This window comes from Talpa occidentalis, unplaced genomic scaffold (genome assembly GCF_014898055.3).
Source record: "Talpa occidentalis isolate TD23 unplaced genomic scaffold, MPIMG_talOcc4v2.1 talOcc4.16, whole genome shotgun sequence".
Taxonomy (NCBI): Eukaryota; Metazoa; Chordata; class Mammalia; order Eulipotyphla; family Talpidae; genus Talpa; species Talpa occidentalis.
In genome coordinates, this window is record NW_023601653.1 from 5,732,261 (window position 1) to 5,754,033 (window position 21,773).

Sequence of the window (21,773 nt, forward strand, 5' to 3'; positions counted from 1 at the left end):
TAGGGCAGAGGTCCAGCTGTCACGGCCCGAGCAGACACCATGCTGGACACCCAACCCAGCTCAGCCTTGATAACCCGGCCTGGGCACCACTGGACTCAGGAACTGCCCAGGGGAGCCCCATCAATCCACAGGTGTGTGAGTGACAATAAAAACCCACGTTCTGAGCCCTTGCCTTTGTGAGCTGGTTACACAGCAACAGAGCGTTGGGACAGTTGGTGATTTAATACCCGAGCAGCCCTCCATGGGGGACCTCACTGTGACTATTTCACCGAGATGGACTTGGTGAGGCTCATGTAGTCGGTGGCTGTCTGAGGTGAGAGACCAGACCTCACCTGTGTGCTCTGGCCAGATTCCCTGGGTGAGGTTATGGGGTTTCCCCAGATGGCTCACCTGGGCACCCGCTGGAACCCTGGTTTTTGTTTTTTTTGGATGTCATTCATACCCAGTCACATGCACAAATCCTATGTGCAAAGCGTGATGCATTTTTCCACAGGTATGCACCCACGTGACCACAACCTAGATCAAGCCATGGAAAGTCTCTGCACCTCAGAAAGTTCCCTGTGCTCACTTAGTAATAAGCCCCCCAGCCCAGAAGGGCCCACTGTCTGGATGACCATCACCCTAGTGGTGGCTCTGCCTGTTCTTGAACTTCATATAAATCACGGGCTCCTTCGTGGCTGCCTTCTTTCAGCCAACATTATGACTGAATAGCCGCGCATCTGCATGTGAAGTAATTCCTTTGTAGTGCTACACAGTATTCTAATTACGAATACACCACAACTATGCGTCCTACAGCCACGGGCATCTGTGTGTCTGTAGATCCACAAGACCATGACTAAGGCTGATGTGACTGTACTAGTCATTTTGTGGACTTGACTCTCTGGAGACTAGGATTGCCAGGGCCAGGCCTCCCATTTCTCAGGGGCTGGAGGACGCTCCTTAATTCGGGAGATAGTCTTGAAGCAGGGCGGGTGATTTGATGGCTTCACCCTGGTTCTCCCCACTTTCTGCTCTGCACAAAATTGGCGGCAACCTGGGACTTCACCCTACACTGCCCGAAGGCCAGGAGAGGCCACTCTTCCTTATGTCCCTTTTAAAGAGCAAAGACCTTCCCTGATGACCCTGCAGTCCCCCGCCAGGCTCCCCTGGCAGCTGATTGGCTGGCATGGCACCCCATGCCCATTTCGAAACCCATGGCTGGCAAGAGGATGGCACGTTCACCCCAGCACCCCACCAGGCCACTCCCCTGCAGTCCTCCCCTGAACACACCACGGATATTCATGTGGAGGAACGAGGGTCTCAACTTGCCCGCAGAAGCCCTGTGCTGCCTCCTCAGGAGGACGGTGTGTAGCCGGTGTGGGCCATGAAGCCAATATTTTCTATTTTAAGAAACCCTGATGTGGGCCTCCTCTGGTGACGCAGCGGTTGAGCGCTGGGTTGAGAAGCTGCCCGCAGCCTCTGCAGCACCGGTTCGATCCCCGGCCGCCAGCGAGGGTCCCACATGGCGCGCAGACCTCTCCTGGCTCACCCACTGCTCCCCTCAGCAGTGTGCTTCGGTCCTTCTGCCTGTTCTGTTCCCCGCTCTGGCTCTGGTGAATTCTCTCACCCTCCCGCGCTTCTGACTGTGCCCAGTGCTTGTATAAATAAATACATAAACCTTAAAAAAAAAAAAAAGAAAGAAACCCTGATGTCCACGCGGGGCCCTGCCCCTCACCCAGGACACTAGAGCTGAGGAAACACTTTATTAAGTTAAGAAGTTTCATGGAGCTGAAGAGAAACAACCTTCATGGGTAGCTCCGGGGCCCCACCCCAGCACCCTATCAGAGGAGATAGAGCAGCTGGTTCCCTCTGTCCAGTCATTCCTCCGCCCAGAGTCTCCTGGCATGGGCCCCCCCACCCCAGGCAGGAAGCAGTTAGTAGGAGGTAGGGTGGAAAGAGGGGGGCTGGGTCCCTGCCTCCCCACCAGAGCCAGCCCTGAAGGGCTGCCAGCCTGGGGCAGGCCCAGGGGCCCAAGCAGGTGGCAGGAGCTGGGGAGCCGGTGTGGGAGGCCACGGCCATGAGGAATTGCTTTCTAAAAAGCATAAAGTGTATGGAAAAAAAAAGGAAAAATTCTATATAAAAATCTCTTCACATATAAAATCCTGAAGAAGGTGCAAAGTAAGACCCAGTGCGAGGGGCGCGCTCAGATACGCAGTGTGTGTGTCTGTGTATGTGCCTGTGTGTGGTGTGTGTGTGTGCCTGTGTGTGGTGTGTGTGTGTTTGTGTGTGTGTGTGGTGGGTGTGCGTGCACATGCGGCCCACAGAGAGTGGGGAGAAAGCTTGGCTTCTGACTTCCGTCCAGCAGGGAAGGAGGCGACTGGTCCCTTGGCCCGGGGTCTGGACCTTGAAGACCTGGAAGGCAAGAGTGGGGAGCTGCGGCTGGGGACCTCGACTCTGGCGCCGGCCCCAGCCTGGTACGGGCCAGCCAAGGGCGGCCAGTGGTCCCACCACTGCTCAGACCCAGGGGCTGTGAAGACCTGGTCCTCCAGGCTTCTCCCTAAAGGGTCTGGCCACAGACGAAGGGTGTGCACAGGGACTTGTCGGAAAGGGGACGTTCCAGGTAAACATGGCGTGAAGACAGGCATGATGAAAACATCTTGAACCCACAGAATCAGGCTAAGACTAAGCGGGCAGAGTGCTGGTCTCAGCCGGTGGTGTCGATGCTGGGACTGGGTGGACGTGATGCTGGGGCTGAACACACACTGGTGCCAGCCGCCTGATCTACAGGTGGAGTGGGCACGCTGGGCTAGCTGCCGTGCCCAGGCAGACCAGCCAGAGCCACCGTCGGCACTGGGGGGCACGGAGCATCAGCTGCCGCGTGGGGCAGTGCTAGGAGATGCCTGCTGGCACGTGAGGGCACATGCACTACAGCAGCCCCCCTTCCTCACAGGGGGTGACCCCCTGGATGCCTGAGCTACAGAGAGTACCCGACCTATATCTGGTTTCCCCCACACATACATACGAGAAAGCCAAACTTTTCGATTAGGCACAGTAAGAGATTAGTAACTCGGGTAATAAAACAGGACAATCACAACGTACTGTCATACAGGTTAAGTGAAGGCAGTCTCTCAAAACGTCTTGATGTCTGTCATTCTGGGGACCCAGTTGAACCTGGCAACTGAACCCACAGAAGAGGGGGGACCGCTGTCATTAGATCCTGAACTGACTCCCCACCTCTAAAGGAGCGCTGCAAGTTTTCCAAGCCATCTACGGCCACACCTGACCCCTGGCCGCTGTGCCCTTCTTGTCACTGTCCCCACTTACAGACAGGGTGCCGGTGCCCACCGGTGCCCCCCACCCCTGTGGTGCCCACCTCTACTCGGCCAGGCTGTTGTGCAGGGCCTCCTTCTCCTGCAGCGCAGCCATGGCGAGGCGCAGGTGCTCCTTTAGCTGCTCAATCTCCCGCTCCGACCGCGTCTTGATGTGGTTCAGCTCCACGTACACGTCCTGGTACTTTCCTGAGGCGAAGCGCTGGTCCTGAGGGACAGGGCCAGCTATGAGGGTGTGCAGTCCTGCCCGCCCTGCCCAGGCCCTGTCACGTGGCAGGCGCCCACCATGCTCCCCTCGGCAGCCCCCAGCCCAGGGCCTGCCCCTCCCAGCACCACGCAGGGCCGGGTTTCAGCGCTGACGCTGGCGGGGGAGGAGCTGCTGCCCATGAACATGCAGCAGTGAGAGCCGAGTCAGCCTGGCCAGGGCTTGGGCCCTCCATGTGTCTGGCTCACTCATGCCACACAGGCACGTTAAAAGCTGGGGACACCGTGCTCGGGTGGGTAGGGCAGGCCGCACATTCACGACCCCCTCTATGGCTGGAATGTGGCTAATTCCTCACCAGGAACATGCCCAAGGAGCAGGGACTTCTGTCTGCTGTGTCCACAACATGTCCCTGGCACCCAGCACAGTGCCTGGCAGACTATCTGCTCATAAATATTTGCGGATTAGATGAGCACAAGTGTGGCCTTGGGCACGTCACTCACCCTTTCTTAGCCTCAATTTCTCTGTAAAAGGGTGTCATGACCCCCATGGGGGAGAGGCAGGAGGAAGCCCCATGAGATGAAGCGGCCAGGACACAGCGGGTGCCCGCAGGATGGGGGTCCGCTGATGCAGAGGCTCCCCCATCCCCCGACACCCACCTGGCCAGCCGGCACCCACCTTTTGCATCATCTGGAGCTCTTCCCGCAGGCACTGCACCTCCTTCTTCAGGTACTGAAGCTCCTTCTCCTTTACTCTCAGCAGCACCTGGGGTCATGGGGTCAGGCTGACCCAGGGCTACAGGCTGGGGTTACCCTGGCCCACAGGGCCCTGCAGCCTGACTCCCCTCTGCTCAGGGCTCTAAAATGCAGCTGCTGAGAACAATCATGTTCTCGGGACAGACTCCTCCATGAAGCCCCTCCGACTTCTCTGGCTCCCCACCACGTCAGGGAGCATCTCCCCATCCCTCTGCTGCGGTCCCAGCATGGCTCGGGGCCTTCGGCTTGAGGCAAAGAGGATGAAAAGAGGCCACAGTGTGACCCTCCTGTGAACCACAGCTGGGCAGGTCACCCCAGGGACTCCTTCGTTAACCCCTCTCCACTCCCTGAGACCAGATGCTGCTGTCCTGATCAGACCGAGGAGGAGACTGGCTCAGGCAGGACTTGGGGGTTTTGCCTAAAAGCCAGACTGCCTGGTTCAAATTTCAGCCCCTGCATTGAGGAGCCAGCATATGTTGGCAAGGTACTTGACTGCCCTGGGCCTCAGCGCCCTCATCTGTAAACTAGGGATAGAAACAGTATTTGTTGGGGGCCTCCCTGCTGGCACAGGGGTTGTATCTCAGCACCATGAAGCTATCCACAGCCACTGAAGCACGAGTTCGATCCCCGAACAGGGAGCTGGCCACATGGCGCAACAGACCTCTCTTGTCTCTCTGCTGCTCCCCTCAGCAGTGTATTTCAGTAGATCTGCCTGTTCTGTTCCCCACTCTGTCTCTGGTGAGTCCTCTTATCCCCTAGACCTCTGGCCTACACCCCAGTTCTTACATGCATAAATAAAATCTTAAAAAAAAAACAAAACAGCATTTGCCTGGTAGGACTGTGGGGAAGAATCAATGTCAGCAGATGCAAGGGGTCACAGAAGTTCCAGGCACAGGGCGGGGCTATATACGAATTGTTATAATGAAATAAAACAACAAATAAAAATAAAATACTGGGGTCACACTATATTTTTCACTCCAACTTCACTCAGCGAGGAGGTGTGAGCCCCATTTACAGAGGAGCTACCGGAGCTCACAGGGTCACACGGTCACGTGGCAGGCAGGAGGCAGGACCTGGCTAGGAAGACTGGGCTCTGGCTGCAGGGCACACCCAGCCTCTTGGGGCACTCTCTCCATGCTCCAGGCCCCGAAACCCTGCGGGGCCGCCTGGCGCAGGGGCAGGCACTCACCTCCAACTCACAGGAGCTCCGCTTGTTGCTGCGCCCGCAGCCTGAGCCCTGTGAGGCGATGAAGCTACGCAGCCGGTCAATCTCCTCAGACAGGCAGGCGTGCAGCTCCTGGAGGGCGGGAGGGTCAGAGCTGGGACGCCGGGCAGCCGGCGCCCCGTGCCCACAAGAGGGCCTGGCCCACCTGGTTGTGGCACAGCAGCTCCTGGCTCTCCTGCTGGCAGCGCCACAGCGTGTGCTCGCGCTCCTCCGCCTGCCGCGTCAGGGCCCCGATCTCCAGGCACTTCTGCGAGTACTGCTCCGACAGCACCTGCAGCTCCCGCTTGAGCGCCTCCACATCCGACCTGCCGGGCGAGGATGGGGGCGGGTGGGCTCACCTGGCTCCTCCAGGCCTGGAGTCACAGCAGATTCAGAGCAGGTCAGGACCCCGGGTTCCTGCTCAGTTTTGCCTTCAGCTTGCTAGGGGGCTGTGAACCAGCGATGGCCCCCGGGGCTGCTGGTACCTCCTCACTGAGGGGTTGGGAAGCCCATCCTAAGCCTCCACTGTGCCAACATTCCAGAACTGAGGGACACCTACTGGCTGAGGCTGGCACTGCAGCCCAGCTCTAAGGGATGCGAGAGCAAGGAAGAGGGTGGAGGCTGAGACCAGTTAGAGAAGAATTGGCTGAAGAACCGTCTGGACTGGACTGGTGAGGAGCTGTGGCTGTGGCCCTGCTGCTTCTGTTCACTATGCCACATGGCAGGAAGGGCCATGTCAATGAGGGGCAAATGGACTGTCTTCCGCCCAGGGGACTCTGCACATAACCACCCTGGGAGGCGGCTGGGCCTCAGACCCCACAGCCCAGCTGTTATCTTACTGGTGCTGCTTCTGGAGGCCATCCGGGCCCTGCTGGAGACTCCGTGTCTTGCTCAGCTCTCGGCTCAGCTCCTCCTCAAAGGCCTTCCTCATGGCTTCAATGGCTGGAAGCAGAGGGAAGACTGATGAGGAGTCAGCCGCACGAGGCCCTCCCTGGAGACTCAATGTGTACCCACACACACGGGAGCAGAGTGGCATGCAAAGAGCACTGGGCCAAACTGAGTGACCATGGGTAAGCTGCTTGACCTCTCTTGAGCCTGTCTAGCAAAAGTGGAAAATAGTTCCTATCTGATGGACTCTGCTGGGAAGACTCCTGAGTCTGACCACTGGTATCTCTTGCTGTTAGTGATTTCTAAGATCCACAGTCCGCCTACTCTGCAGAGTCTGGAAGAATCTTCCAGCATCTGGAAGATTCTTTAACAGGGCCCATTTGCATTGCCGAGCCTAGTGGTTAACAGCACAGACTCTGCAGTCAGGACACACCTATGTGACTGCAGGGAACATAATCTCTCAGGTCTCTTATCTGGAAAAGGGGGATGATGAGAGCACCTTCTCTCACATTAACAAATGTAGATGGAACATTTAGAACAATGCATCACACAGAACAGAAGCCCAGTCATGAATTCTTGTGGTTTATTTCCAGACTGTGAGCTCCTAAGGACTGAGTGGTTTTTCACTCACATTGGGAGGCTGTGAGGATTAAAGAAACCCTCATCCATAGGCTTATCCTTAATTCCAAAATCTGAAAGTTCTGAACACTGAAACTTTATGCAAGTTTTTGGTGGTAACCCCGATCTGAATGGACATGAGGCTATTGTGGTCATTACTGCCCCACTTAAGCAAGACTGAGAAATTTCACGGTGAAAACCTTAGTGCTAGAAGCCAGTCCCTGCTGAGGGCAGGGGCGGGAAAGGGATCCTCCACTAATGCACTGGGTTATCTTTCTAAAATGCTGAACACACTGGCCCAGGGGAGCACGGTCACAGGCCAAGTGCATGAGCACTGGCACAGCACCGGCAGGGGTCAGTTCCTGATGTGTGACCTCTCTTGTCATTTTTATTATCCTGCAAACCGCATGCAGGTGCCCAAGTTGTGTCAGGCACGCACAGCAGGTGTGCAGTGGACAGAGGGGGAGAGCTGTCCAGTGTCTCGGGCACTTGTTTCTAGCTTGGCAAGCAGCGGGTGCAGGTCAGAGCATGGCTTCACAGCAGGATGCTCTGGGCTCCAGTTTCTGTCACTTCCAAGCCGTGCCATCGAAGACAAGTCACTTACCTCTCTGAGCCCCAGTTTCCTCATCTGTGAAATGGACTCATTCCCAGTCCTAAGGGTGCACACGTGGGTAACGGGTTCCCACCCAATTCTCCCCAGAGTCTAGCCAATGCACCCCATGAGATAGCATTTCTATGAGAACAGAGTTGGGGGCTGGGCAGTCCGTCCCCCAGCACATGGCTCAGGTGTGGGCGTGGAGCTGGAGTTCAGTGTGTGTGTGGCCTCAGGTGGACCTTCCAATGGCTGCAGGCCCTTCGGGAGAGGGGTGACCAGCCAAGGGTTTCTCCTTTTTGGCTGGGGTCAGAATCCAGTTCTGGGGGCTCCCAACCCCTCCTGAACCCTTACTTTACCAAGTTTGGCACTGAGATTCTTGCCTCTTATTCAAAGGCCTTCCCAATTCGGTTGGAGGCGGGGGGCCTCACTGGAGGTTGAGGAGGCCAGCTTGCATGATGCTCCTTCCGGGAGCCTCACCTGAAGCCGTGGCTGCCGTCTCCTCAGCCAGAAGCGACTCCTTCTCCTGCTGTAGTCGCTGTAGCTCCCGCTCGTGGTGCCGCTGCAGCTCCTCCATCACCTGCTGGTGCAAGGACTCCATCTCTGCCAGGCTGCGCTCACACACCTCCTGCAAGTGGGAGCCCAGGGGGTCATGGTGCTGCCCCCATGGCCCTTTCCCAGCCTGAGATATGAAGCCTCAGGGGCAGCTTGTCCTGATCCAGCTTCACTCCTCTCCCTCGACCCTGGCACCATCAGCCTTCACCCATCCCCCATCCCCCTTTCTTCTCCCACCCACAAACTTCCCAATCACGCTCCCATTTTAAACCCTTCCAAGCTCCCCATCCCACAGGGTCAAGATCCAGCGCCCCTGTCTGATCTTGGGGCTTCTCCCTCAGCCCTTCTTCACCAAGATACCCCATAGTTATAAAAACAACTCAGCATGTTCACCTGCGCTTTAGCTCATGCTATTACCACTGCCTGGAACGTTCTTTTACAACTTTCCCTTCCTGGCTTGTAATTTAGCTTAAGTGTCCTCCTAGCTCTGTCCCGACAGACTCTTCCTGCCTCACAGGCTCTGCTCTTGCCAGATGGAGCAGTCTCTGGAGACAGGGAAAACCTGATTCAGTGCAGAGTCCCCACGGCCCTGCCTGACAGTGGCAGGTGCTGAGTAAGTGAGCGGAAGGTGATGACTTATCGCAAAACGGGGCAACGTAGACAAGACTGGCAGGTATTTAGAGACTGAGTCAGCTGTGACAGGGTGTGTGGAAGGCAGTTTGGTGGCATCAGAGCATTTTCAGTGACTCCTCCCTCCCCTGACCAAACAGGCCCACCACCCCCGGAAAGGACCCCACGGAGTCACATGTGCACAAAGACTCTGGGACCAGGGTATTCCCTATGGTGAGGCTGGTGACAGAGGAAAACTGGAAACAATCTAAATGCCTAGCAGGGGAACCCCTAAATTATGGCATCCAGACTTACGAAGGCCCCCAGACAGCTGTTAAGACAGAGCTGTCCATGTGGACCACTGTGGAAAGGTGTCCTGAGAGGAGGTAAAGAGATGGGGTCAGACCCCACCACGGTGAGGTGCCCCATGGCATGAGGGAGGATGTGGTCTCTAACCAGGCCCTTACCCCTCCCTCTGTAATACTGTTAAAAAATTTTTAAGGATATATCCTTATTTTCAAAAATAATTCAAGCAAATGGAAAGGTCGGAAATAAACATGCAGGGCTGGTTTCTGAGAGTGCGTATGCTGTGACCCCGCATGTGTAAAAAGACGTACAGATCCTGGACATCCAGGTAAATGGATGTGAAAACAAAGGTGGCAGGGGAGCGTGACCGGGAGGCAGAGTGGGCCCCACCAAAACACACCCACATCCTACATGGCAGACAGGGGCTGAGATTGCTTATCAACCGATCTGAAAACAGGGAGATTATTCCAGATCATCTACTGGGTCCCGTGTCATCACAGAGTGCTGAGCTGTGGGCCAGGTGGGAGACGAGAAGGACAAGAGGGACACACCTCCACGGGAGGAGGCAGAGCGATGTGTCATGAGAAGGACCCAGCTCTCCTTTCAGGCTTCGCAGACAGAGGAGGCCAGGCCAGGCGAGTGGGCAGCCACCAGACGCTGGAAAAGGCCAGAGCCTCCGAAGGGGAGCACAGTCCTGTGGGTGCCTGGATTTAAGCGTGGTGAACCCCCAGCTAGAGATCTCCCCCACAAAGCTGTGAGATGATAGATTAGTGATATTTAAGCCACTGTGTGGTAATTTGTTATAGCAGCAACAGGAAACTAAGCAATGTGATCAAATGGTAACCAAGGTGATGCCGGGGGAGCAGGCAGGGGCAGAGACCTCACGTTTACTTCCAGCCTTTTGATTTGCTTGAATTATTTTTTTTAATTCTCCTAACAAAATTTCTTACATAATTAAAATCATTTAATGCCACTACAGAGAGACGGGAAAGGGTCAGGCTAGAGGCGTTCTCCGCAGGCCACGGGGCAGGTCACCGCAACTGCCGTCTCTCCAAGTGGCCACATCTGTGGGCCAGTCCGGGGGAGGGCAAAGGGCCAGACCTGCCTGGTCCAGGTGTCCTGACTGGCTGCTGGGTCGCTGCATGTACCCTCTTTTTGCCCGCCAGTTAGGACAAGGGAACAAAGCTTTGGAGCCCCACAGACTGGGTCCTATGTTGGCTGCACCACGGAGTGACCTTGAACAAGTCCTTTCCCTCTCTGAGCCTTGGTCTCACTGGTGAAATAGCCCCTTAGGCCGAGCCGGTACCCACCTGTATCGCTGTTCTTTTTTTTTTTTTTTTAAAGATTTATTTATTTATTTATACAAGCACTGGGTACAGTCAGAAGCGCAGGAGGATGAGAGAATTCACCAGAGCCAGAGGGGAGAGCAGAGCAGGCAGACTGACGAAGTACACTGCTGAGGGGAGCAGCGGGCCGCAGGAGAGGTCTGCGCGCCATGTGGGACCCTCGCCCAGGGGCCGGGGATCGAACCAGCACTGCAGAGGCTGCGGGCAGCTTCGCAACCCAGCGCTCAACCGCTGCGCCGCAGGGGAGGCCCTGTGTCGCTGTTCTTAAAGGGCCAGACCCAGCAGCTGCACAGGGTTGGAGGCTGAAGTCAGGAGGTGGGAGCCAGGCCGGGATGGGCTCCTAGGTCAGGGGCTCCTCTCTCTGGCCTACCTCCCTGTGGGCCAAGGCATCCAGCTGTTCTCTAACATGGACCCAAGCAGACAAATCCTGTGGCCCTCACTGCAACGGTTGGTGGGGACTCCAGTGGCTAGAGGAGGCACTGAAGCCTCAGTGGGTGAAGCTCCAGACCCCCCACTGCTGTCCTGAAAGCCCCACAAGCTGAAAGAGGAGCTCCCACTGGGCCTGACATACCAGGCTTGGCGGCCCCTATGCCAAGCCAGGGAAGCCCTCGCAGCTGTGACTTCTCCAGATGGCCTCCTTCCTCCAGGGTTGAAAGCGACAGATGGCTCGGCTCCTCTCCTCTGGTGCCCTCCCCATCGGGGGCCCCTGTCCACCCTGTTATTCCCTTCTTTCCTCCCCTGCTGATTCCACCTGCTCCTCCTGCCCATCCCAGCCTAACACAAGAGGATGCTGCAGCCCGTGGAGAGCCCCTGTGCCCCGGCCCGCCGACCAGGAGGTCTGTTTCCCGCTCCAAGGTCACTCGCCTTTTCTGGGCCTCAGTTTCCCTGTCTGTAAGCTAGAAGTCAGAGCAGCATTCTCCTAACTCTATTTTCACAACAGAATCCTTTTTCCAAGGGAAAGCTAATGCCTGTTCCAATGGTAATGCGGCTAAACAGGTGGGTGCCCTAGGCCGGGAGACAGCCTCTGGGCACCCAAGGAGATGGTTTGAAGCCCTCTGGATTGGGCTCTCTGTGGTGCTGCCAGCTGCTCAGGCTGTGGTGCTGGGCTGCACCCCTGACAGCAAATGCCCCTCCCCACCAACCCCTTCCTCCGGCCTCCAGAGACCCTTTAATGCTGCTGATCCTTGCTGATACCCAAGTGAGCCCTCACATCAGGCCCGACTCCCCGAGGCCCTGGTCTCCCTTCAGCAGAATGTTCAACTCAGCCCAGAGGGTGCCCTGGTCTAGCATAGCGACTACCACCTCTGGGTACCTGTGGGCACCCCTCTGCCTCCCTCAGGCCCAGTCACCCATCTTTACCTCTCTCCCCTCCAAACACCCCCCCTTCCTACATCCCTCGGTCATTGTCCTGCTCCTCACACCTGGCCTTTCCCCCCGCCCAAGCCCCATCCTCTTTCCTGATGTCACTGCCAGGCCCAACCTCATCAGGTCTCTGGGATAGAACCCCAACCCCTTGGCTTGGAATCTACATGGCAGGCCACCGGTGCTCCCTCCAGCTCCTGCCACAGTCCAGGCCCCCAGCCCATGCTAGTGCCAGCTCAGCGCCCCACACAGCAGCAACCCTCCCTGGAACTTCCAGAAGTCCTCCCAGCCCAGGGCCTGGGGGCCCAGCATTCTTTTCTGTCTCGAGCCACGGTGTGCTGACTGGAGAGGGGGGACTGTCAAACTTTTAGGTGTCTTGTGACACAGCTGTTAAGCACAGTCATCATTAAAATTTAAATTATATCAACCAATAATTACATCACAAAGCTGATACTGGAAATTCACTTCCTAGTTATTTCACTACATTTTATTGTCACCCACGCCCTTGAGGTTGGCCGGCCCCTGTTGGTGTGAGGTGGGAAGGCAGCCACGTGGAGCACTTACAGCATGGAAATCGTGGGGCCCACAAGTCAGGGGTGGGCTTATCATTTTGCTGCGTGTGTAGCCGTAAGCAAGAGAGGAGAAAGGGCTCGTGACGCAGGCTGGAGTCACGTGTGGCGGGCCCAGGCCCACAACAGTGTAAACAGAACAAAATCTGTGGGAATATTCTGAGTAGGATGTTCTCAAAGTCTCCATCGAAAACTACGACCAATGCAGCCAAGAAGCTGCCCATGACAGTGACCGAGCATCGACATCTGTCTTCTCACCTTACGCATCACCAAACAAAAGCATCAACCAGCACCCACGTAAGGACGACACGGTTTGCAGTGAGCTGTGGGTACAGCATTTGGGGGGGGGGGTGCCACGGGAAGCATTCTTAGAAATGTCTGTGTGCTACACGGAATTCGCAATAAAAAGCATTACATATTTTTTATTTGCCAGTTGCATAAACACCCTTCCTGGCAGTAAAATCTGTAATAAACGCACAGCATTGCGTATGGGGATACACACGCCTGTGTGCTCTCTCTGGAGAGCCAGAAATATCCTAGTCACGAACAGTCAAAAGTGGTCAAATGTCCCTAGGAGAACAAATTCAGCCCCGCTGAGAGGTGCTGTCCTGGACCGGCCCCCAAGGGTTTCCGGAGGCATCCAGGCCCCTTGGACCTCCTTGTGCAGGGCCCAGCAGGCCCGGGCAGGAGCTCCCTGCTCAGGGAGCGACTCCAAGGGAGTGCCCTTTGGGGCTCCTGCTCTCCACTGGCTCCCACTTCCCCAGGATGTGTGGGGAAGGGGTGCAGGTGCTGTGTCACACAGGGGCTCACATACAGGCTCTGAAGTCAGCTGGACCCCAGTCACATCCCACCTCTGACATCTGCGGGTCGGCTGACCTCAGGGAAGTCCCATAACCATTCCCAGCTCAGCAGCCTTGTCTGTACAATGGGTGGGGTGATCACCCACCCGCTGGGGAGATGAAATGAGATGATGCCTGTCAAATGCCTCACACTGGAAGGACACCCGAACATTCGCTTTATTCTGAAACACGGCAGCCAGAAACCTGCCCCCATCCCTTGAGAAACTGCTCCTCAGCCTCACCTGGGAAATGTAGCCCGGCGGGGCGGGGCTGTCCTCCTGGGACTTGGGTGCCTCCTGCAGAGCCTCCCCTCGGAGACGCCAGGCCTCCAGCTGGGCACGAAGAGACTGGACCTGTGAGGGGAGGCGCGGTCAATGGGGGTCTGGAAGTGGGGGGAGGCTGTCGGGAGGCAGTGAGCTTTGGGTTTGAAAAGGAAGAGCAGGCCTGGTGTGGAGACGCGGCAAGGGGCACGTTCCAGCTGTTTCCCGGATGCTCGGTCAATGACCCCGACAGCTGTGGCCCAGGGGCTGGACAGGATAGGGAGCCCCACCTGGGCACAGGTATCTGCCACATTACCTAGGCGGTGGGGGGTAAGCTGAGCCCGTTTCCCATCAGTCCCCTCATTCCCAACTGCGCTGAGGTCGCCCCACCAGGCACAGGGCTGCGGGGAGGGTGACGCAAGCAGAACAGGGAAAGGGCCCAGGAAAGGCCTGGAAGAAGAAGCCACTCAGCCTCTCCCCCTCCTCTCCCCTCTGCCCTCCTCCGTGGTTGCTGAGGGCAGAAGCAGCGAGGAAATAATAAGCCAAAAGACCAAGGTCCAGGAAAGAAGATCCCAGTCCACCAAGTGTCTGAGGTGTTGGGCAGCGAGGGGTGAACTCGCCGTCACTGCAGGTATGCAAGGTCAATGCCATGGCGTGAGTGCGAGGATAGGCGGGGACTGGAGGGATGAAGGGGCACCCACAGGCCAGCCCTGAGGCCTACCTCCTTCTCCAGTGCCTCATGGCTATCACTCGGGGTCCCCCGGCGCTCCCCTCGGCTCTGGTTGAGCAGTGCAGAGAGGGGCACCCGCTTGTTCTCCCGCAGGGGCAGCTTCTCTAACTCCTGCCACTTCTTCTCGATCTCCTCACTGAGCCGGCTCTGCTGGTCTTCGGTCAGGGGGGCGCCCAGGCCCCGGCGGGGTGCCTCGCCAGCTGGTGTCTCTGGGACTCTACCGTCTGTGGCCTCGAACCACTTGCGACGCTCTTCAGAGCGCTGGGCCAGGTCCCGCTCCAGCTCCTCCTGCTTGGCTGGGCGGTCCAGAGTGCGGGTGGGGGCGCGAGCCCGCTGCGGGGAGCACTGCGTCATCGGAGAGAGCTCCACGTAGTCCAGGGATGGCCGCTGGCCATCAGCCTTCCGCGGGGCGCCCCGGCTGATGACCTCAGAGCCCGCCCGCTGCTCCCCCACCTTCAGGGAGCCCCTCTGGGTGCCATAGCCGTGAAGCGTGTTCTCCTTGTTGCAGTCCGAGAGCCTAGGGTGCCAGGAAAGAAGATCCCAGTCCACCAGGTGTCTGAGCATCAGGCGGGGCTGCGAACACTCAGCCCCATATAAACGCCGCTGAAGCCTTCTGTGCCAGGGGCTGGGGACACACCCCAGGAGGGAGCAGCCCAGCCTGGAGTCCAGACCCCAGATCCATCCCAGCTCCACCTCCTGTCAGCTGAGGGACGGGGCATCTGGCTCCCCTGGAGCTCTGTTACCTCAGCTGTGACACGGGCCAACAACAGCTCCCCCAGGAGGGACGTGAGGACTATGAGCCAGTGTGTGTACAGCAGCCAGGAAGCCCTTCAAAATGGCCATCAAGGCCATCACAGTGGAAGAGGGGACCTGCCCCGGTCACTGTGAGGCGCACAGTGACCTCTGGGTGCAGAGAACACAAACTGTGGTGGCTCAACCCTGGGGCCATTCTCATCTTCCACAGTGACAGCTGGGTACATGGTTCCCCCAGACCCGAAACGCCACTTCCCAGCGCCCTCTACAGCGACGTGTGGCCATGTGACTGCATTCTACCCAGTGGATGTGAGAGGTGGCACTCATTAAAGGACTAGGCATGCCCTGGCCTGGCTCCTGGCTGGCATCCGAGAGGACAGACACAGTCCTTGGCCCAAAGGCAAAGTCGTGAGTGTCCACCAGGTCTGGGTTATACACATCTGGACAGTTCTGGAGAGAAATAACTATCTCCCTTGTTTAAGCCACTGTGTTTGGGGTTTCTTTGTTAGAGCTGCTGAGATTATAAACTAAATACAGTCCAACTGCACAGTACAGGTCAACCTAAACAACTGGGGCTTGGGGCGATGATCCCTGCAAGGTGAAAATCCGTGCACAACTTTGTCAGCCCTCCCTATACACAACGCCGCCGCCAGGGATTTAGCCATCTGAAATCTGGTTAAGTGTGATGGGTTGACTCCATGAATGAGGATACCAGGAACCTCCAAAGTCCAAACTTTGGAGGTCAAGGGTCAACCCAGAGCCTCTGTGCAACTTCTCACATGAACAGACATGGGACAGGTGAGGAATCTGAAACTCATACTAGCTGCTGGCCTGAACAGGGGGCTCACACTCAGCCCCCCACACCACGCTCCGCAACATCAGAATAAGTCCCAGTCCCTATGGGCGTACAGGGAGGACACTCCGTGGGGGCTCTGCCACTAGGTAACTCGGTCATCAAGCTCCCCACCTACTTAGCCAACCCCTTCCTAACATAGGCTGAGACCATCAGGCCCCTCGCCTTTGACTCTCGGGCATCTTCTCCAAAGAGCAAGAGGGTTGCCATGCTTTCATGATGTGGAGGGGCCATGAAGGAGCAGCCGATCAAAACCAAAATCCTCAATGTATCTCTGAATGGCTGACGAGAATGTTCACTGCCTTCTCCCCATTTACTGATAGAGAAACTGAGGCCCACGAGGCACGGCCACAGGGCCCTTGGTGAGTGCCCCAGAAACCCATTCGGGGATGCAGGGCAAGTGTGTCCCCAGTGCTCTGGCCCAGCCTGGCACCTACTTGGTGACATCTGGGGCGGAGGTGGGACGCATAGTCTTCCGCAGAGCTTCGATCCAGTTGCGCCGGATTCCCGAGGTCATAGCCGATAGGGTATAGACAGCATCCTTGGTCTGCAAGTCCACCATGGGTGGGTTGCCACGTGGCCGGCCCCACTGCTCCCTGCCCATCTCAAACCCCAAGGAAGGCAGACTTTCCCTCCCACAAGAGAGTATGAGGCTTTGGGCCTGGAGGTGAGATCAGAGGCAACACCTCCCCTCCACAAGCCTTGAACGAGTCCCCGATTCCAAGGTCTCTTCAATGATTTTGGGGATCTCCCAGATATGCCAAGTGTGGCCCTAGAGATTCTGACTGGCTCTGAGGACAGGTCTCTGGGTCACAGACACCTCTGGGGAGGGTGCCAGCCCAACCACCCGCCCCAGAGGCGCCCGCCCCGGTGGTGCCCACCCCAGTGGCCCGGAGCCTCACGTGGATCTGGAAGCCATAGTTGCGCTGCACTGCGTACTCGGTGACGTCCGTGCAGGAGCGCAGGTCGATCTCACCGTCCAGCTGATCTGCCTGCAACAGGAAGAGGCCCGCGGTGAGTCCGAGTCCACTTACCCTTCCCAGGCGTCCCACCCGCTCTGGGAGTCCCCAGCACCCCGTGGTCTCACCTCCTCGGCGGTGGAGTCCCTGTAGTACTTGAGGCTGGAGTCTGTCAGCACAAACCAGTGCTTCTTCCACTGCGGGGGAAGAGCAGGGCAGTGAGCGTGAGGCCGGGCACAGGGAGGCTGTGGCCACTCCACAGGCGCCCACGCCTGGTCGACCGGGGACTGGCCACCCTTGTCTGCCCTGCTGCGGGTCTAGCAGTGCAGTCAGGAAACCCAGAGTGGAAGCCCGGCCCCTCATTTCCTCTCGGAGCCTCGGGGCAGCATCTGTGAAATGGGTGGGCTCCCCCTCAGCAAGCACACGCTCGCCTTCCTCCTGGGCACCGGGATGACCTCCACAGCCCCCCAGTCTTTTCCGACAGCCTGCAGCTCCAGCCAGCAAATCCCCCAGTGCTGACCAGGACGGTCGTGGTCGCCTAGCGGGTCGGGGGCCGGAAGTCTGCAAGTCTTTTTCACGTGCCCCTCTGGAGGGCCCCGTGTCAAGGACAGGCTCTCATGTAAGGATGGAGGGCGGCTGGGGAAGACACCTGAACGCTTCTTGGTCAGGCTGTTGCTCTCACGTGCGCTCAGCTTCCAGAATGCACAATGGGTACGTTTATAATTTGGGCCCCTCTCTGAGGTGCCCCTCTCTGCTCCAGCCTGGGTCAGGTTGGCAGGACACTCAGGAAAGGGTGGGGGCAACAGAACAGCTGGACAGCAAAGGCACCAAGCTCAGCCCACCTCTGGGCCTATGACCACTCGCCAGAATGCCGGTCAGGGGCCACCACCACCTGGGTAGCCCGTGTGATCAGCGCATGTGGACAGAGCCCCCCACGCTCACCCTAGCCGTAACCACATGCTTGTAAATTTAAGCACTTAGTTTTCTTTCTGCAAATAGACGGTAGGTTTTTCAGGCTACACTTGATGACTTTCTCTTCTTTTCCATACCACCTCCCCTGAAAATCCACCCAAGAGATGCAGATGACAAGTATGTTATCCCTTGGAACTGTGTGACTTGTGAGCGTCTCTACCTCTCTGAGCTTGTCTTCCGATGTGTGAAGTAGGACTCAGGAGCGTCCCCGCGCCGCCACACAAGGTGAGCACCAGGCCCTCCCTGATCTCTTGGGGCATCTGGCACAGGGCCGGGCCCCCATCTGCTGGGATTGCTCCAGGAGGCTGGGCCATACCCACCTTGCTCTCACTGAGTGGCCTGACTCACTGCTCAGATCTCAACTGTCCCCCTGTAGAGAGGAGCAGGGGTTCTGTGCAAATATCATCTCTGGCCCTTCCAGGCCTAGTTGACAACTGAGATGGGAGCTGATGGAGCTCTGTGGGGCCTCGGCCGCCCCGAGTTCTCAGGCTGGATCTGCCCAGGGCACTGCTAGGCCTGCAGGAGATCAAGCCCTTGTGGGCCTATCTGTGCTCCGAGGGGCTGGGCTGGCTGAACTCCCAAGGCCCTTTCAGCTCGGATGTTCCAAAAGCCTGTGCAAGAGGATGAGTAACAGCCAGTCCTGGGCGGGGCCCATAATCTCTGCCCTCTCGAGACCCTGGGTGGGGATGCCGAGAAGGGTCACTGGCAGGGTGCCAGGCCTTGTGCGCCTGCAGCACAGCCGCCAGAGGCCAGTCAGCGGGCAGCGGGTGTGCACGGCTGTGGGCTGAGGGAAACACAATGAGATTCCCTTTGGCTCCGAGCCCTCCCCAGCATGCGGACTGCACGCAGATCCGAGTCACAGGAGCATGCAGAATAGGGGCGGGGATGTCCCTCCCCGGCCAGGTGGGCAAGAAGCCAGCTCCAAGCAGGGAAAGGCCACTGTCCCCTCTGGTTCTAAGAATGGACACATGAGAGAAAGCATAGGGCCATCAGCTGAGGCCCTCCCAAGGGGCTTGGCCACACGACACCCTTTTCATGCTCTGTGACTTTGGTGTCTACCCTGGAAACAATCATTAGCATTAGGCCCATTTCAGACGTGGCTACGGAGCCCAGAGCTGCTGTAACCTGGCCAATGGAGACCAGGCTGGGAATCAGCACACAAGCCTCAGGCCACATGACCTACTGAAAGCCCTCCCACCCCAGACCCTGGGCGACCCTGCAGAGGGTCAAAGGACTCTTAGTGAGAGGAGGGGTTGGGGTGGAGGGCACATGGGGCTAGGAGGCCTCCATCCCCGATGACTTACAGGCTGCAGATGGCTAGAAGTCTCAATGTCCACCCCCCCAGCCCGCCGCCACTACCAGTATAAGGCCCGCTTTCTTATAAGAAACACGTCATTCTCAGGGCTCCCACTCTGGCCTCCTCCCTGCCAGAGCCAATGTTTCTAGAAGGCTCCACAGGCAGGGGAGCAGCTCACCCTACAGGGCTGCCCTCGGGAGCCCTACAAAGCACTATAGCTGCACAGGCCAACGCACGCCACAGCCCCTACCTCTTCAGGCTCATCCAAGATCGACATCCATCCCTTCTTGAAGTTGAGCAGATCGGGCTGTGGGGAGATGAAGGCAGATGTGTCAGGCCCAGCGGAGAACCCACTGGGTCTGGGGAGGATGGGGTGCTGCCCCCATCTTGTCCCCGAATCCTGTGAGACTGAGGACCTGGAAGCCAGGAGAGAGGGCTGTGGGCCTGGGTACCCAAATCCAGGCAGGCTCCCTAGTTGAGGTGGCCTCGCCCCTTCCCTGAGAGCCAGAGGGTGGACTGGCATTCCCACCACAGATGTCCAAGCTCCCTCGCCCCGGCCTGCTTCCTCGCCCACAGTGGGTCCTGAGGACGCTGCCTGTAGAGACCCCTGGGGAACTGAGACAAGAGGCCGCAACAGCGGGGCTGAGAAAGCCACCCAGGTCCTCTCGCTGACGGGGTCCAGGTGGCCCACCAGGAAAACGCCTTAATGCTCTCACCACCCCACCTGCTGCCCCTCCTGAGCTCCAACCAGCATCTCCTGGAGACCCTGAAAGACACAACCAGGTGCAAGCCGGGGCCCAACATTTTCTGGTCCCACTCCCAGATGTCAGGAAGGGCAGGGAAATGGCACCTCAGCCCTACCTGCCGTGTGCTGCCCAGGGGGGCACGGCCCCAGACTCTGGGGGTGCCCAGCTGCAGCATGGGCTACAGGAGCCCCTGAGCCAGGGACCCCAGCTGGGCCTAGAAGCAGCTGTTCACCCAGGCATTTTCTGTGACCGTATCTGCCTAGTGGGCGCCCGCCAGCCGCCAGAGCTCCCTGCCCGCTGGGGATGCCTCCCTCTAAATGGGTCCCTCAGCAGAGTCTCAGCTCCTGCCTCTTGGCAGGAAGCAGGGCAGGGCCGGCCAAGAGGAGGCAGCCACCTGTTGCCATGGCTCTGAGGCAACCAATCAGCGCCCACATCGCAGCCTCGCCAGGCCAAGGTGTCTGGTTGCGTGAAGGGAGCGGGTAGCAGGGCTCAGTGGGGTGGGAGGCAACGATGACAGCCGGAAAGCAGAGCCACCTGACCTGGCCACCTCCCCTGAGCCGCCTTCCTCCCCGGGAGCCCCCCTCCTCTTCCTCAGGTGGAGGGAGTGGCTGCAGAGGGGCTTGGGCCAGTGGCCTGCACAGTCGAGGCCATCCTGGACATGCGTGGTCGTGGGGCTGGGGCCTGCAGCCCCCTCTGTACCTGTCTGAGGGAGGGTCACAGGCTCTGCTTGGCTCTAGGGGACTCTGGGGCTATGCTCGCCCTGTCTGCTCTCCTTGTTTCCCACACGCATCCGTGCGCCCCCAGGCTGCTCTGAGCAGGGTGGCCCCAAGCTAAGACTGAAGACTGGCCGCTCACCCAGGGCTGCCACTTGCCTGCCGAGCCTGCTCACATGGGCCAAGTCACCTGGGTCCACCTGCATGCCGACTGGGACCTGCCCTGGCGTGCGGCCTGGCCACACAGGCCTCAGGAAAAACCTGCTGAATAAATATCCACCCTCTCCACCTCCCTGGTCTAACTGCCTGGGCTTTGGGGGTAGTGTTCACCCCTACCTCCTGGCCCTAGTGAACAGGCTTTCTAGAGTGACCGCGGAGTTGGCATGGGCTGTGGGACCCAGAGGACAGCCCCCACAAGGACAAGCAGATGTGGACTGCGTCAGGTTGGGACACGCGCCATGGCTTTCCAGACTGAGGAAGGGATCCTCAGCCAGATTGGCAGGCTGGGACCCTGAGCTGCTTGGGAAGTGGGGCCACTGTGGCTTCCCAAGTCACTCCCCTCCCATGTGGCAAACAATGGGGGAAGGAGCCCTGCCCTCCCCCCACAAGCTTTCTGAAACAACTGAATGCACCCCCCCCAGGGAGAAGCCCAGTGACCCCTGTCAGGCATGAGGCCACTGAGGTGCATTTTTAAACCTACTGGCAGGGAATGTCCTATGGCCACCTGGGGGGACCTCCCTGGGTCAAAAGGTCTGCTGGCCCAAATCGCACAATTCTCCTCGGGCCCAGCCTTCTTCCTCCACCTGCAGGTGTGGGGCAGGACAGCCTCTCGCAGCCCACCCTCCTCCCTCCGGACATAGCAACGGTCGTGGTCAGCACACCCTCTTCCACACACACCCTGCAGGGAAACCCTTGGGCCACCCAGGTCCTCTTGCTGACGAGACCCAGGTGGCCCACCAGGAAAATGCCTTAATGCTCTCAGCACCCCACCTGCTGCCCCTCCTGAGCTCCAACCAGCATCTCCTGAGGACCCTGAAAGACAAGGGTCCCTCCTTGTCACCCCATATGTGCCTCAAGCAGCCCTACCCCCCTTAAGCATGTACTTCCTCAAGAAAGGCAACTGCACACCTCTATCCACCAGGACAGACCTGGAGACAAATTCTGACTCAGCCAGGGCCCAGCTGTGTCTCCTGGCGCAGGTGGTCACCCACCTCACCTACACCTCTATCCACGTGTTAGGAGGGACTTTAGGGGTTTCCCTGGAAACCCCTGGGGTTCAAAGCAAGGCCCAACTGCTTACGAAGGACACCAAAGCTGCTGCCCACCCTCCAGCCTGG

At 58.2% G+C, this 21,773-nt stretch overlaps 1 protein-coding gene across 1 annotated transcript in view; it reads right to left on the bottom strand.

The window, feature by feature from the left end:
* Window positions 1-1,419: 1,419 nt before the first annotated feature.
* TRIOBP (TRIO and F-actin binding protein) overlaps window positions 1,420-21,773 on the bottom strand; it is a 51,197-nt gene continuing 30,843 nt past the window's right edge. The window contains exons 10-22 of the mRNA XM_054696838.1: window positions 19,228-19,284; window positions 16,837-16,905; window positions 16,652-16,741; window positions 16,187-16,296; window positions 14,135-14,660; window positions 13,396-13,506; window positions 8,048-8,195; window positions 6,309-6,411; window positions 5,636-5,795; window positions 5,455-5,562; window positions 4,189-4,275; window positions 3,353-3,516; window positions 1,420-2,391 (exon numbers count right to left, since the gene is read on the bottom strand). Of these exons, the coding sequence (XP_054552813.1) occupies window positions 3,355-3,516; window positions 4,189-4,275; window positions 5,455-5,562; window positions 5,636-5,795; window positions 6,309-6,411; window positions 8,048-8,195; window positions 13,396-13,506; window positions 14,135-14,660; window positions 16,187-16,296; window positions 16,652-16,741; window positions 16,837-16,905; window positions 19,228-19,284 (1,731 nt within the window). The 3' untranslated portion in view covers window positions 1,420-2,391; window positions 3,353-3,354. The remainder of the gene's footprint in view (window positions 2,392-3,352; window positions 3,517-4,188; window positions 4,276-5,454; window positions 5,563-5,635; window positions 5,796-6,308; window positions 6,412-8,047; window positions 8,196-13,395; window positions 13,507-14,134; window positions 14,661-16,186; window positions 16,297-16,651; window positions 16,742-16,836; window positions 16,906-19,227; window positions 19,285-21,773) is intronic.